The sequence below is a fragment of the Scardinius erythrophthalmus genome, assembly GCF_964197995.2.
Source record: "Scardinius erythrophthalmus genome assembly, chromosome: 3".
NCBI lineage: Eukaryota > Metazoa > Chordata > Actinopteri > Cypriniformes > Leuciscidae > Scardinius > Scardinius erythrophthalmus.
This window is the reverse complement of record NC_138223.1, coordinates 3075247-3091131: the sequence shown is the minus strand read 5'-3', so window position 1 is coordinate 3091131 and position 15885 is coordinate 3075247. Positions and strand designations below refer to the sequence as shown.

The window sequence follows — 15885 nt, the reverse complement described above, 5'->3', positions numbered from 1 at the left end:
AAATGACTGATAGATAGATAGATAGATAGATAGATAGATAGATAGATAGATAGATAGATAGATAGATAGATAGATAGATAGATAGAACAAAATAATGATAGATAGATAGATAGATAGATAGATAGATAGAGATAGATAGATAGATAGATAGATAGATAGATAGATAGATAGATAGATAGATAGATAGATAGATAGATAGATAGATAGATAGATAGATAGATAGATAGATAGAGCACAGACTTTAAAATACATGCACATAATGAAATGTAAATAATACAAAACAGCAGATTTGTGAACTTTTGGAGACTGTCTGTTCTGTCATTTCTGTTGCTATGGTAATTGTATCATATCATTAATATTTAATTAATTTGTTCAAACACATCCACAAATAAACAGAATGAGGTATGTGTATAGGACATTAGTCGTGTTTAACCTCAGAGTTCACCAGCACTGACTTCATGAATCACACTCCAAACGTGGGTGTGAGTAAGTGTGTGTGTGTGTGTGTGTGACCCCGCAGTGAACGCATAAAGCTCTCATGTGTAAAGTCTGCTGTGTGGCTGATCCCTATGAGACACAGCGAGAGCAATGTAGACACGGAGACGTGCAGAATCCTCAGTTCTAGGTGAGTAGAGATGGTTAGAACAACAGCAGAAGAGATTTTTCTGTGGCTGGCAACAGCGAAGGCGTGAGAATGAAAAAAAAAGGAGAGAGGAGACTTACTGGAATGGGGAGGAAAGCCAATGGCAACCAACCCACGCAACACCTACATCCCCCATCAGGCACACACACACACACACACACAGACCATGAATACTAACAGAGATCCAGAGAGACGTGCATTAGTGTGCACTTTATCCTCACACTAAGACTACACATGTACACACACCTCACGAGTGCGCTTTACATTACTGTGACAGAAACAAACATCCACTTAATCTGTGCCATTAAACCAGGTGATGTTCAAGTCTTTTCTTCCCCATTGTGACGTATATCCGAGTGAAACGGCTTCTCGAACAACAACAAATGTGGGCGAGGCTTGATTTTGTCTGTGGGGAATTGTTTGAATGGTTGTGGTTTGCTATTGGTTGATCTCATGTGAGTGACAGGTTGCCCCGCCCACATAATCAGAGAAGAGAAGAGATGTCACTTCAAGATGGAGGTGAAGATATATCATCAGATTATGAGGCACGTACATGATTAAAAAACAATAATGATGTGCACAGACAAATCGTTTGTACTGCAGTATTCCATAAAATAAAATAAAAGAGTTGCCAATTTTGATGCGATCTATTCTATCGCTCTGTTTTAGCGTTGAAATCAAAATCGAAGTTTTGTTTTTGTCTTTTAGTGTATATATCCATAAATAACATAAACAGTTCTCTTTGTGAATATTTAGGTTACGCTAATTTTAGCACCCCTAGTGTCAATGTTGAGAGTGAAAACTGTACTGACACATTTTGAAACTAAACAATATGCAAATAAGTGTGCTTGCATTTTTGATTTTGAACGCATTTGCATTGCATTGCTTCAAATATCTGTCATTAAAACAGATAGGCCTATTATCATTCAGGTATCTAGATATAGCCTAAAGATGTCATTTGCTTTTAATTAACTGTCCATAAATAAACAGTTTGCACTAATGGCCACTATAGCAAAAATGCTTGCATTGCATTACGAGTTGCATTCTGGCACATTTCCAAACACAACAACGTGTGAAATCAGTGTCATAGCATTTGCGTTCACATACTTGCATGATTATGTTTCAGGCCTGATAAACACCAGCTGATTTATACATTCAGACAGTAACAAACATATTTTTTTGTCGATGCTACTAACAATCTGAATGAATAACAAGGTCTCATCCCCCAATGCAGTTTATGGTTTTATAGTTGTTTGTGCGATGCAGGGCACTAAAAGGCCAGTTTGACAGCAGGTCGCCTCACATTATTTGTGGGCGGAATGGCACAGCAAGACGATAATATGTTGCCGTGCCAAGATAAGTGCTGTTTACTGCAAGCTTCATCACTTATGGTGTCTCCACCTTCTGTCCAAGTGTTAAAATCTAGAAATCAATGCAGCGGCCCCTCCTGAGCGGCTAAACTGACCCAGCGTCGAGTTTGGCGATGCCGATCAGAGAGTTGATTCTGATCTGAGATCACGACAGAGAGTCTGGATCCACATATCCACCGCCTTCTTCTGATGTAGAAACATGGCCTGTCCTTCAGTCTGGCCTGCTTTTCAACGTGCTCTCATTTTCTAGTCACCTAAAATAGGCCATCGGATCCTATTTTAGTTGAACCACAGTCTATCATGCTCGGAGGATTTCACTTGGCTAAATCACCACAGCGATTGCTTGAGGTTTCAGCGTGACACTGGAAGGTTTAATGCTGTCTGTGTTTAGTAAAATAAATAAATTTAAAGTTTATTGCTCTGTTTTCTTTCTGTCTGTTGTATTTGAGGTTGCATAGTAAGTTCAACTTTACATGTCAGGCGTCTAGTTTTGTCGTTAGTGGGCAACAATGAATCAGATTAAAACACATTACAGCTAAATATTAAAATGAATACTTTTCACATATATTTTTATTTTAGTGCGGTGGAATATGCTATATCATGCCTGTATTGGGATTGGTTTTAATTTAAGTGGGAGTATTACTCCCTCTAGTGGTTAAATTTGAGCACTTTCCCTAAGATAGATAGATAGATCAGCCACTAGAGGTCGACAAACGCCTTCTACAGTAACAGTGAACCTGAATTCACAGAGTACGTGTTTCTGGATCAACGTCTTTGTGAACCAACATTCCAATCATCCAATCAGGGACAAGTTTACAGTTTATGTCAAGTTTAGGCTTAAAACCAGGGTTAGGTGCTTTTACATCAGTGTTATTCATCACCTATCATTCCCCTCTGGTTTTAGGGATAGCCTAATTATGGGATAGGGTTAGGACTACATTTTCGGACAGGAATGTTGTTCCATGATCAACAAAATAAACAATTTCCCTGATTTCCCTGGTCTACATGTGTGCATTTTAAGATGTTTGAAGGCCAAAAAATTACATAACTTTAAAACGATGTCTGTATTTGTCAAGCACGGCCACAAAACAGATGCTTAAACACGAGAATCAGGTTAAATGTTGCAACGAATGATCCACAATATAAACTGGACGTACAGAAGAGACATGTACAGTATGTTTAATGTGTGATAATGGTGAAATATCAGCATTCTTAGAACTAACATTAGCAACGAGCAATAGCCTACTTTTTTATAGTAGTTATTATTCTTCGTTAACATTAGTTAATAAAAAATGCAACTATTCATTGTTAGTTCATGTTAGCTCAAGTCCATTAAATAATTTTAACAGATGCAAATAAAGCATTAGTAAATGCTGAAATTAACATCAATTAAGATTAACAAATGGCCAATTGTTCATGTTATCTAAAAAACAAATTAATGTTAACAAATGGAACCTTTTCTAAATGATATCAAGCAATAATAAAGAATCAGGACATTTTTAATCAATATCGAGGGCATATCATTTGGTCCATAACATAAAAATGTTTAAACAAATGTCTATTGAGTATTTTAAGTATGAACAGCAAGTTGAATACAATAATCTGAATGGCTGTTTGAAATATTTAAATGCTTTTCAGAAACAGAAAGTAGCGCAGCTTTATGGGGTTACTGTGGTAAAAGCTGCATTTCGGTTGTTCCATGAGCGCCATCTACTGTCAGAGAGTGAACGTGCATTTTCATTCAGCGCGTCTCCTTCACTCGTTCCGTCGCCTTGCTTCTCATCCGTGTTGGGCTTGTTTTAGAGTGCACACTAATCTTACGCCTGATGAAAACGGTTAATGTTAATGTTTCTTGTCTCGTTACGTTGACAGTTACGACTTGCAACGAATCAGGTAGGCTAAATTATAGCCTAAAATAGTGAAATAACTAAAAATGTATGTTGGTCGTTTAACATTTCTTTTGTAAAACATCTGACAATTATTAAATGTTGAGTTTATCTAGCACTTTATCGTTTACTGAAGCGTCAGTATTCAGCAGCTTCTGTGAACAACATAAAGTCCGCCTCTTTAATTTGATTGGTCATCACAAACATTGGCTGCAAATTGCTTAAAGACCCACTGAAGTGCCTTGAAACGCAGCTTTTTTTGATGCGTTGTCGTAATTTCCACTGAAATGGGAAGCTAAAGCCCAATTTATACTTCTGCGTCGAACTCACGCCTGGAGCTACGTCGTAGGCTGTGTGTAGCGCGCGTACCCTTCGGCGTACCGTACCCTGACGTGCACCTCTCCAAAAATTTAACAACGCGTCAACTCTACGCGGACGCAAGCGCTGTGATTGGTCTGCTAGGACCGCTCCCTCGGGTTTCACATGCTCCCTCTGCGTGCGTCAACGCGGACAACGACGCAGAAGTATAAATGAAAACCAACATGTTGCCTACAGCGTAGAGGCTCCGGCGTAGGTCCGACGTAGAAGTATAAATCAGCCTTAAGGCGGGACATATTGAATGGCTCCTCCCCCTTTTCAAATAGCCAGTATCGTTTAGTTTACCTCACAGATGCAAGTCGTACTTGACAGCACCATGGAAGCGAATCCGAGCGCTGATGATACGGTGGATTCAATAGAGGTGTGAATAAATTTAATGCATTTCATTCTTAAACAATGTAAAGTTGGAAAACGGAATAAAACTTGAGCGTTTGAGCAACCGAACACACTTATCCAACCCATATTGCTCCGTGTTAACGCTCACTTTCGACTGGTTATTTATAGTATAAGGGGCGGAGCTTTAGATTATAGAGAGCATTTGATTGGACAGAAGATGTGATGAGAAGCTGAAGTCTGTGGTCATGTCATAAAAATCCCTGATCCATTTTAGCGGAAGTGGGAGACTAAGTTTTGAAAATCTCCTAAATGTGAATTTTGTCATTGTTTTGGAGCACACTAGCTTATTCATAACCTTAACGGCACACTATGCAAGATTTGTACCTTAATATAACAGTTTCGAAATCATTTCGATGGTAAACAAACTCGTAGTAGGGCGAATCATCCCGATAGCGGGGGGGAGCTGCTGGCAAAACCAGCAGTGCAGGTTTGAGAGGTGGCGCCCCGACTAATCTCGCGAGTATCACGACTTTCTTTACGGCATGACGTCACATACATCAACAACATATGGCCCTGTCCCAAATGGCGCACTTCATGAGGACTTTCGGTCTGGTGGACTTAAATTATGTGTGCTCGCTGAGTCTACGAGTCCGTAGGCCGTCCCATTCAGCATTTTAACGCTCTGAAGCAGGGCCGCAGGAAGAGGTTTTAGGTTGGGGGGGGCGGGGGGGCGTCACCACTTTTGAATAAGAAACAATGTCAAGACTATAAAACTCGTCAAAAAACGCGCACACACTCAAACCACCTGACTGCACATCACATTTTTGACTTTACTGATTCTGCTTTTATTCGTAATGCAATGGACCGGTCAACGGGACATAAATTAATCCTTAAAGGATGGGACTTGATGGGACATTTGCACAAAAAGAATAAATAACTTACCGTAGCCTATTTTATAAGTCGCTCCGGAGTCGCATATCAGTCAAAAAATGCACCACGAGGAAGAAAAAAACATCGCAAAAAGTCGCATTTTTTTAGAAATTTATTTCACAAAAACAAACAAAAAATGTTACAGACAGTTCTCCGTTACGGACGAGAGCGCTCTAAAGCGGCACTAAAAGAATGTTTTAAAACTTTCACAGAGACCTCAAACTGAAAGCACAAAGCCTGTCTTTAAATTTAATTTCGTTTTGTATTAATTGTATCTGAATTTTAATCGATGTTTCATCAACCAATTGTCTTATTTAATAAATATAGGCTATTAGAAAATAGATAATCAGGACACGGAGGCGCTGGCGAACCTGGAGCTCGTCTCATATATGAACCGAAACTCAGCGTAGGCCTATAAAGTAGCCTATTGCCTCACAGACCTGAGACATATAGATAGCTTGAAATGTCTACTTTTAAGCAGAACAATTCAAAACGAAAGAAACAGACTGCGCTGCTTATGTAATTCGTATGAAATGTGCATTTCTCTCTAGCGCTGCGAAGATCGCGAGTCGTCAACTTCATCTGTCTAGTCGACACTGACATAAAAAATAACTGTTTTATTAGTAAACAATTAAAATGTCTCCTGCTATATTTTACATTTTTGCCTGTTCCTTACAAAACACTGACAGTGTTTTTTTTTTTTTTTTTTTTGAGCAGCTGCGGACAAATTCTTTCGACACACACACACACACACACACACACACACACACACACACACACACACACACACACACACACACACACAATATGACATAACACTCTGCGCTTATGTTTTAAAAAGATAATTTAACATATAAATAAATTTTAACGTGTTTATTACAAATAAATGACTAAATGCTAAAAATTAATACATTTTAATGAACAAACATATGCGTTGCATTTACAATTCTGTGAAAACAGGGGGTGCTGCAGCACCCCCAGCACCCCCACTTCCCGCGGCCCTTCTCTGAAGTGTGCTCAGCAGCGCCCCCTTTGTACCCTTGAAACGGTCTTCGACGAAGCCCACATAGATGCAGGCTCCACACACTTTAACTACCCAGGAATCCTTGCGAAAGGCCAATCAGACAACGGATGGGAGGAGACATGGCTGAGAAGAAAATATTACAGTTTTTATGACCTAGATGTACATTTTGCCAGTTGTTACCTACAGTTTATACAAACATTATGGTCATCGACCAGTGGTTGATGTCTCAAACATAATAATAGCGTGCTGAATAATACGATCGCATTATGATTCATTAAATAAATAGAATTAAATAAATGTCAGGGCTTTACTGAGTCATATATAAACATAGTATGAATATTGATACCTGTAAATTAATCTGAAACTCATGCACATTTTCATTATGTGTTAAAATTGTAATCTTAGTTCAAATGGAACATTATGTATTATTATGTACAACTGTATACATAATTTAAATAAGCATGATGTATCTATTGTCTAATGCCCAGGTGGCATGCACAATATCAAAATATAGAACTGTAAAATTAGGCTGTGTAGTGGACATGGAGATAAGACGTCGGAGCACAAAAATGTGATTTCTCCTGTCCAACAACAACCAGATTGTTATTTCCGGAGTGGCGATCGAGTCCCAAAAATACCTCTCAATACGCCCTCGTGGACTCGCGCCAAGGGCCCTATAGGTCTGCACTACATGACGTCACCAAAGTGTGGACTCTGAGGAAGTCCACAAGTCCGGAGTGTGCCATTTGGGACAGGGCCTATGAAGCAGCCTCTATGGAAGACACTAGCACGCATTTCAGACGTGAATCATGGCAGAGTCGACGAAGAAAGCACGGTCAGAAGAGTGCAGAGACGGCTCTGCGTGAGTGGTATTTACGACAGTAACGTTAAATACAAGTACTCCACAGCGACTCTAGGGGGCGCTGTTTGAGAAGAACAGAAACTGCATAGTGTGCCTTTAAAGGAATACTCCACTTTTTTTGGAAATAGGCTCATTTTACAACTCCATTCAGCCGATCTCCGGGTCTGGCGGTACCACTTTTAGCATAGCTTAGCATAGATCATTGAATCGGACAGGACCATTAGCATCTCTCTCAAAAAATGACCAAAGAGTTTCGATATTTTTCCTATTTAAAACTTGACTCTTCTGTAGTTACATCGTGTACTAAGACCGACGGAAAATGTAAAGTTGCGATTTTCTAGGCTGATATGGATAGGAACTATACTCTCATTCCTGCGTAATAATCAAGAAACTTTGCTGCCGTACCATGAGTCCAGCAGGCGTAATGATATACACGATGTTACAACAGAAGAGTCAAGTTTTAAATAGGAAAATATCGAAACTCTTTGGTCATTTTTTGAGAGAGATGCTAATGGTACAAATACCAAAGCTCGCTATATTTTCTGTAGACCATTAAACCATTACGCTGCCTCAAAAGTCTGTCCGAAATCATTGTCATGAAGCACTGTAACTACATGAGCAAACACAGCCTGCAGAGTCATTGATGAGCGCTGACCGATCAGATCAGAGAAGTTTGGTTATCTTGACATTGTGCAATATCTGTGCAGCACCAAAGTTACAGTAATATAAGGGAATTATTTCACAACCTTTATACAACTCAGAGATCCAGACCTCAATGTTGGGTATGGCCCTGCAAAAAAGAATGTTTTTAATACAAAACCATATTCACTCATTTTTCACTCATGATTGCTATGGTAAAATGCTTGTAAATTTCAAAAATAAGTAAGTAACACATCGAATTAAAATACTGTGGACTTAAATAGTATTTCCATGTAAAACACACTCCAATTTATTTACACCTTTTTTTTTTGTTTCAGAGTGTTAATGCCATTTGATAGCAGAAATAGTTGGTTACACTTTATTTTAAGGTGTCATTGTTACAGTGTAATTATATATTTAAGTACCGAGTAATATTAACTATATTGCTACATGTACTTACTATAGGGTCAGGGTAGGATTAGGTTTTGGTTGAGGGTCAATTGCATGTAATTATACATAATTTACTCTTATTTCTATGGTAAGAACATGTAACATATGTAACAAGGACACTGTAAAATAAAGTAAAAATGTAAAAACATTCAACAGCTGTTAATATTTCCTAATTTCTTTGGCTCCACTTTTGATGAATCTTGTGTAAGACTGTCCTTGTGTAACTTCTATCCGTTGTGTTTTATTATAGACACACCATGACTACGCAAGAACTAGGCCTTGGACACACTTGAACTCAAGACTCGCATACATTTGATCAACTTCTGGCCTCTCTTATTTATTATTATATTTCTTAATAGGCTATGCCATATATGGTAAGGGTTGATCTTTGAGTTCTATGATTGGATATTGCACATTGTGGATGGTTCTGCTTGACCTTGTGTAGAATATCTATTTGAATCTCATATAACTTAAAAAGGGCATTTCTTATGATGAGTTAAAGTAATGTTGCCATGACTTAGTGATCATATCATTATATTACAGTGATGACCCTTTGCGTCATGCTTTGTTTTAACCTAAAAGGAAAAGCGATGCACACTTTAAAATCCACCTGAAATAATAAGCACCGCTGGCATGTTTTGGGATGCACTAATTCTCATCTTGAATAGTGTTTAGGATGGATAGTGTAACAATCTGGACAGCATTTATTTCTCTTGACACAGTGCTAGTAAAACTGCATAATGAACTCGTATGATAATTGCGTAAAACAGTAATTTAAACCTGTACATGATCAGTTTATCATGCAAAACGCGCATGGCATCTTGGATGAGTGATAAAAATCTTCAAATAGGTCATTGTGTTCATAAAGCATTGACAGCAATGGAATTAACGTGGGCTTGTTAGTAACACACCCATTGCCAAACATCAAATGAATAAGATCATGTGTTGATCATATTGCCTGTGTGTTTTGATGAGACATAAATGAATGCAAATGAATATATAGATGATTTACCAGGAACTGTTAATCATAAGAGGGAGGATCATCAGCTCAGGCGTTTAAACTCATGATCGCCACAGTTCGTTTCTCTGAGGAACTGGATGAGGAGCATCAGACCACATTGTAAGTATTCGCCTCTTACTCTTCTAATATATTTGCATCTCAGTATTTTCTCATTGTTCAGTAAACATATCCTTTAAACAATACGTTTACTTAGAAGCAAAATTGCATAAGATTTTAAGAAGGGTAACAAAACCCTCCAATTATAATGCACAGTTATCATGCTTTTCACTTTAGATACTGTTCCAAATAACTAGCAAGGATTTGGTAAAACTATGGGTTACCATGATCTTCACTTTAGAATTATTTGCATTAGTCAAATTGGTAACACTTTATTTTTTAACACTTTACTCAGTTGACTATAAGACTATAAGTAACTTTGCAGTTACTTAACTAACAGTCATTATTAGTAGACTTTCTGCTTGATATCTGCTAACTCTTTATTGTGATGCTCCTAAAAAGACATTATACTGACTATACTGTAAGTAACTTTGCAACTACATGTCAACTTATTCTAACCCCAACCAGTCTACTAATACTCTAATGAGAGTTAGTAGATATGTAGTTGCAACTTATAGTCAACAGAATGTGTTAAAGGGACCATCAAAATAAAGTGAAACTGTCAAATTAATTATAAACCTGTATATAGTAGTTATTAATAGTTCTCTGGAATTTATGAAAAAAAAAAGTAGTTATTGATGAGCTAATAGTAAACTTCCACATTCGACTATTCACTATTACTTACCAATTAGTTAATCAGAGTTGCCTGTTTGTTAATAAATAGAATGTTAATAGTGCGTTAGTCATTTGTTTCCGGTGTAGTTAGCTATCAACTTTGAGATAGTAGCTTAAACTCTGCTTCGTGTTTTGCATTTCATACACAGCTAGCTGTGGATTATCCTGCTTATACCATGATCATTTGATGGAGTTGACAACTCAAAACCGGTACTGATGTTTGCAATGCTAAATTTGACTAACATTCTGTCAGTTCTAAATTTTTCAAGAAGATGAAGTAGTGCACTAAGGTTTCCTTTATTTGATTGAATTATTTTTATTTTAATAAATTAACCTATCGAGAGGGGGGGGGGGGGTGCGTGTGAATTACCTGAGTTTGTGAGTTTAATTACTTCAAAAACAGCAATGTTACTCCTCCTTGCTGAGTAATATAATGTAACAATAAAGTAGCAGCGGAGTTAATTTATTAATAAAAGTCACGGGCAGCGTTTACGTTTACAACAAGTGTTTGTGCTCCTTAATGTTTCTGTGCAAGTGACGTACAGTATGTGTGTGTGCTTCAATCAAAACAGCGCATTAATATTGAAACGGTGATTAAACTAAAAATAAAGTCATGCCTGAAATCCTAGAAATTCAAGACAGACATTCAATGCCATAAAAGAAGTAAAGTATCCGCACACACACACATACACACTCACTCACACACTCACTCACACACACACACACACACACACACACACACACACACACACACACACACACACACACACACACACACACACACACACACACACACACACACACACACACACACACACATTCTTGTACATCTATCTTTATGAGGACATTCATTGACACAATGAATGTAAAATAATAATTTACCTGGGTTGTGACCTAACCCGAGTTGTGACCTAACCCGAACCCTGACCCTAAACCGACCCTTTATAACTTTAATTATAACCTTATCCCAAAAACCAAGTCTTGACCCTCAAACAGACCTTTAAAGAGCAACTTGCAGGTAAAAAAAAAATCTAAATGAATATATAACCGTGTATGAAAATACCATATGAAAAGATAATGCAGGATTTAAAATGTTTTAAAACGACATAATGACACCAATTTAGTAGATAAAGTGAGCGTTTCTTTGACTGCTCGTACAAGCCGCTTTTTTTTCAACATCGCGTCATTTTACGTCACACGAGGGAGACGTGTGCTGTGCTCTGCCGCAGCTCAGTGCAGAGTAGGTTGGTATTCAGTAAGAGCGGTCGTGAGACAGTGTGTTTTCAGTAGTTTTTGTATTTCAATTTATCATCGTCATGGTAAATGTATGTGTTTGTGGAGCTTGCAAAAACTCCAGCCTGTCAGGACATCGAGTCCACCGGTTTCCTAACAGGAAAAAGGACGGTGCTATCTTTTGTGCCTGGGTGCGGGTTGTGCAGGTGAAGAGACGGGATTTCTCTTCTGCGTCGGCTTCGGAAAACGCGGTCGTGTGTAGCGTTCACTTCAGATCGGATGATTATCGTCCCGGCGATATGAAGGAGTTCAACATGGGATACCGAAGTAAGAACCGGGTGAGACTCAGAGCTAGTGCGGTTCCTTCAGTGTACGCATCTTCGGGTTCTCCCGCTGGATGTAGGTGCGAGCACAACATCAACTGGCAAACGCAATGTAAGCGGAACGAAACTGAGCTAACAGTTACTCGTTATTGTGTTTGTGTGGACCGTTTATCAGTTTGGACCAGTGCAGCGCGAGCCTGATCAAGCAACACTAGCCTAACTGCGAGGTAAATAAAGAGTTCGCCACTGAAGTAATAACATCGCTGCGAGATCTAGTGAGAAATATTCACATTTCTCCGTTATTAACGAATCAAACAGCGCTGACGTGAAAACCAGGAATAAACATTGTGCAATGAATGAACGAACTATCCAGTGTCCACAGATCAGCAACATTCACCATGGCTTTACTGTAGTAACACTAACTGCAACCATGGAAGTTTGGCATTTTCTACTAAGGCCCAGTATGCATCCACCTCCCTGTAACACTGACTTTCCTCAGCTGTAAACATTGCCTCGCATTTCCCACACAAGCACCTATGGAACAAAAAATGTATCATGAATAAATATCTCTCTGTCTCTCCATGAGAAACTGCTAAGTTATATCACGTAACGTTAGTCTGGGCGGATATTAATGAGCATGACAAACGCCTGATCAAAGCTTAGTTTCTGTTATTGTAAGTTCCAATATGTTCTGTCTAACATTAATCCTGGCCTGTCCCTGCTCTCTTGGCAGCCTAGCAGGCTCATAATTGTATGGCTGTGGTCCGTAAACAATTTCCTCAGCGTCCGAAATGTCATTGCAATCCATATTTCCCTGTTGTGTGAATCGACCGCTCTCCCTCGTGCTACGTCACGACTCTCGCCCGTCACGCCCATTTTCAGATGCGGAAGTAAAATTTTCTCACAAAAACGACTCCAGAAGCCACTGTAGCATATTTATAATTTTTTTTTAAAGAAAATCTAGTTCCTACATTATTTTTCTATACATTGACTTGTTGGGTCTTCTAACCTGCAAGTTGCTCTTTAAAGGGGTCTCAGAAAGTGAGGACCAGCCAAAATGTCCTCACTTTACTCTCTTTGTCCTCACTCCAATGGTCTAAAACTCAAACTGGTCCTCACAAAGATAGTTGTACAAGTACACACACACACACACACACACACACACACACACACACACACACACACACACACACACACACAGACACAATCTCACAAAAATGTTATTCAATCAAGGCCACCAAAAAAGTAAAAAGGTGCAAAGAAGTGCAGAGAGCAAAACGTTTTCAGGGTTTCAAAATACATTAAAATACATTTCCAAACATACACCTGCTTTCATTTAAATTACAGGACACTAATATAAACACAATACAAATATACAACAAATTTGAGGCTGTATTAATACAGAGCGTTGCTTATATATTTTTACATTATTTACTGTAAATGCATTACACAACCCATATTATCTAACATTTTAAAGTAATTAACATGACCTTTGGCAATATCATCATTGTTAATAACTTTCCCAAATCAGTTTTTATATCAAGCCACAAAAATATATTTACCGAAAACAATTCAGGGGAAATTCCTCATTCAAACCTCACAGTCAAAAGTCCATTTACAATCCCTTTGTAAAAGTAAGTTCAACATTACCTCCTCTTTGAAGATGTACAATTTGTTCAATAACTATATATAAACTAAAAAGTACCTGATTCTAAATAGACTTTGGTATCGAGAAATGAAACCGAGTGGGTGTCAATTTCCGCGTTAAATTTAAGAGAGTCAACCATAACGTTTAAAGATAGACTGAAGTCATCAGAACAGTTCTGTATCAGGGTTGTTTTGATGACTTCATTCTATTTTTATAAAAAATATGGCTGACACTAATAAATTTACCGCAGACACTCACACCTACTTGGTGTGGATCCTTTTCTTCTTTCATTGCATCTCGTTGGATAGATGCACATCTGTTTATAATAATAATATTATCAATTTCTACTTTGCATGATGTGCGCTCTTTAACCTTGTTTGTATGTTTTCCTTCTGCAAGAACAACTATGCCGAGTAAAATTTACTACGGCTCGAGTAACAGCTCAAGTGACAACTGCACCGACGTGGACAATCTCATGAAGCGCTACTACCTGCCCGCCATGTATGGTGCGATCTTCATCGTGGGCGTTGTGGGTAACATCACCGCTCTGCTGGTCTACGTGCTCAAAGTTCGTCCCTGGAAGAGCAGCACCATCATCATGGTGAACCTCGTCATCACTGACCTTCTCTTTATGGTCAGCTTGCCCTTCTTGATCTCCTACTACGTACTCAATGACACCTGGATGCTGGGGGTCGTCATGTGCCGCTTTGCGCGATTCATGTTCCACTTCAACCTCTACGGCAGCATCCTCTTCCTCACGTGTCTGGCCATCTTCCGGTACGTGGCGATCGTGCATCCGTTGCCCATGCTCAGCATCAAGCAGAAGCGATGGGGCGTGTTGGCTTGCGTCTTGGTTTGGGTCATTACGATGGGCGAGTTAAGTCCGATTTTTAACGTTTTTGACGCGGTTTCAAAGGACAATAAGACACACTGCTTGGACTTTGCGAGCAACGACGAAAAAATCATCTGGCCATATAGTTGGGCATTGACCGTCCTGGGATATTTGGTTCCTCTGGTCGTGGTCTGTCTTTGCTATTGGCGCATCATTGTAGAGCTAAAGAAGGGTCCTCATATGGGAAGCAAGAAACGGGTTAAAGCAAGGCGACTCATCGTGTTGATATTGACGTGCTTTATTGTTTGCTTTCTTCCCTATCACGTTCTACGAGCGCTGAGAATCTACACAAGACTCACTCCGGAAACCGACTGCATGCTGGACCGCGGCGTTCACGCCGCCTACATTATTTCGAGGCCGATCGCTGTAATCAACATCATTTTCAACCTGCCGCTCTACACTTTGTCGGGGGACTTTAAACAGGCCTTCATGGATCTGTTCAAATGTGACCAGCTCATGTCGAAGACTTAGGGGATCATTAAAGTGGCTGTGATCAACATGACCAATACCACATATGAGCAAAGCAGCTGAAACTCAAGCCACTGTTTCAGGCTTACTAGCCAGAGTCAATGCCACTGTGAAATAGCCAATACTGAAGGGATACTCCACCTAAAAATTAACGTTCCATCATTTACTAATTCTCATGCCTTTCAAAACCTGTTTGACTTTATTACTTTTGTGGAATATAAAAGTTGATATTTGATATATATTTGACCTCTTCTATATAATATATTTTTTGTAGAACTTCTTATAATATTAAGGGATATTCTTAAGCACCAGGACAAGAAAATAGTCTAAACCCCCTTAATCATAATATAATCACCTGTACAGCCTCAAGTGGTTTTATACTAAAAAAATGTAGGTCAACCACTAGAGCCTGGTGCTGACATGAAGTGAATGCATGAAATGACTAAATGCACGTAACTTTGACTAAAGGTGTCTGACAAATGCATGAACATAAATATGCATGTAACCAACACAAGGCCATTTCATGACAAACATCCTTTGTTGCCCTCAATGTGTCAATAGCCTATGGGCGCCACTATGGTCAAAATGGCCTTGATATAAACAAACAATGATGCAAATCTTTAAAGATGACATTGCATATCTCCTGTGCATTGATGATATCTATGCTTGTGGCAGCTGTATGTCTGTGTTTATTCATTGTGTGCTTGCTTTACTTCATAAACATTGACTTTATGATGATGGCGTAGTGTAATTTGTTTATCATACAAGATTAACATACAGTAAAAGTGAATCACATTTGCATTGCTTACTTTTTGGTATGTACAGTGGCGTCGTTAGTGAGGGGGGAAAGCCATTGTAAGCCCACAAGACTGTGCCATGAGCACATCATGCATGCAATTTGCATAGTTTGATTGGTTGCAAAACGCTAATTGGGACAGTGGACTCACCGGAGAGGAGCAGTCATCTGAGTGTGGTGTTCTTCGAGTCAATGCGCCCCATTGTGCAATGTTC

At 38.9% G+C, this 15885-nt stretch overlaps 1 protein-coding gene across 1 annotated transcript; it reads left to right on the top strand.

The window, feature by feature from the left end:
- Positions 1 to 9612: 9612 nt before the first annotated feature.
- On the top strand, positions 9613 to 15608 carry LOC308687734 (2-oxoglutarate receptor 1-like). The gene is made up of 2 exons (XM_081360450.1): positions 9613 to 9638; positions 13914 to 15608. The coding sequence occupies exon 2, from the start codon at positions 13921 to 13923 to the stop codon at positions 14875 to 14877; it is 957 nt and encodes a 318-aa protein (XP_081216576.1). The 5' UTR covers positions 9613 to 9638; positions 13914 to 13920; the 3' UTR covers positions 14878 to 15608.
- The last annotated feature ends 277 nt before the right edge of the window (positions 15609 to 15885 follow it).

What these genes read in the sequence shown, in the direction of transcription:
- LOC308687734 (XM_081360450.1), top strand. Translation starts at nt 13,921, where the DNA reads ATGCCGAGTAAAATTTACTACGGCTCGAGTAACAGCTCAAGTGACAAC.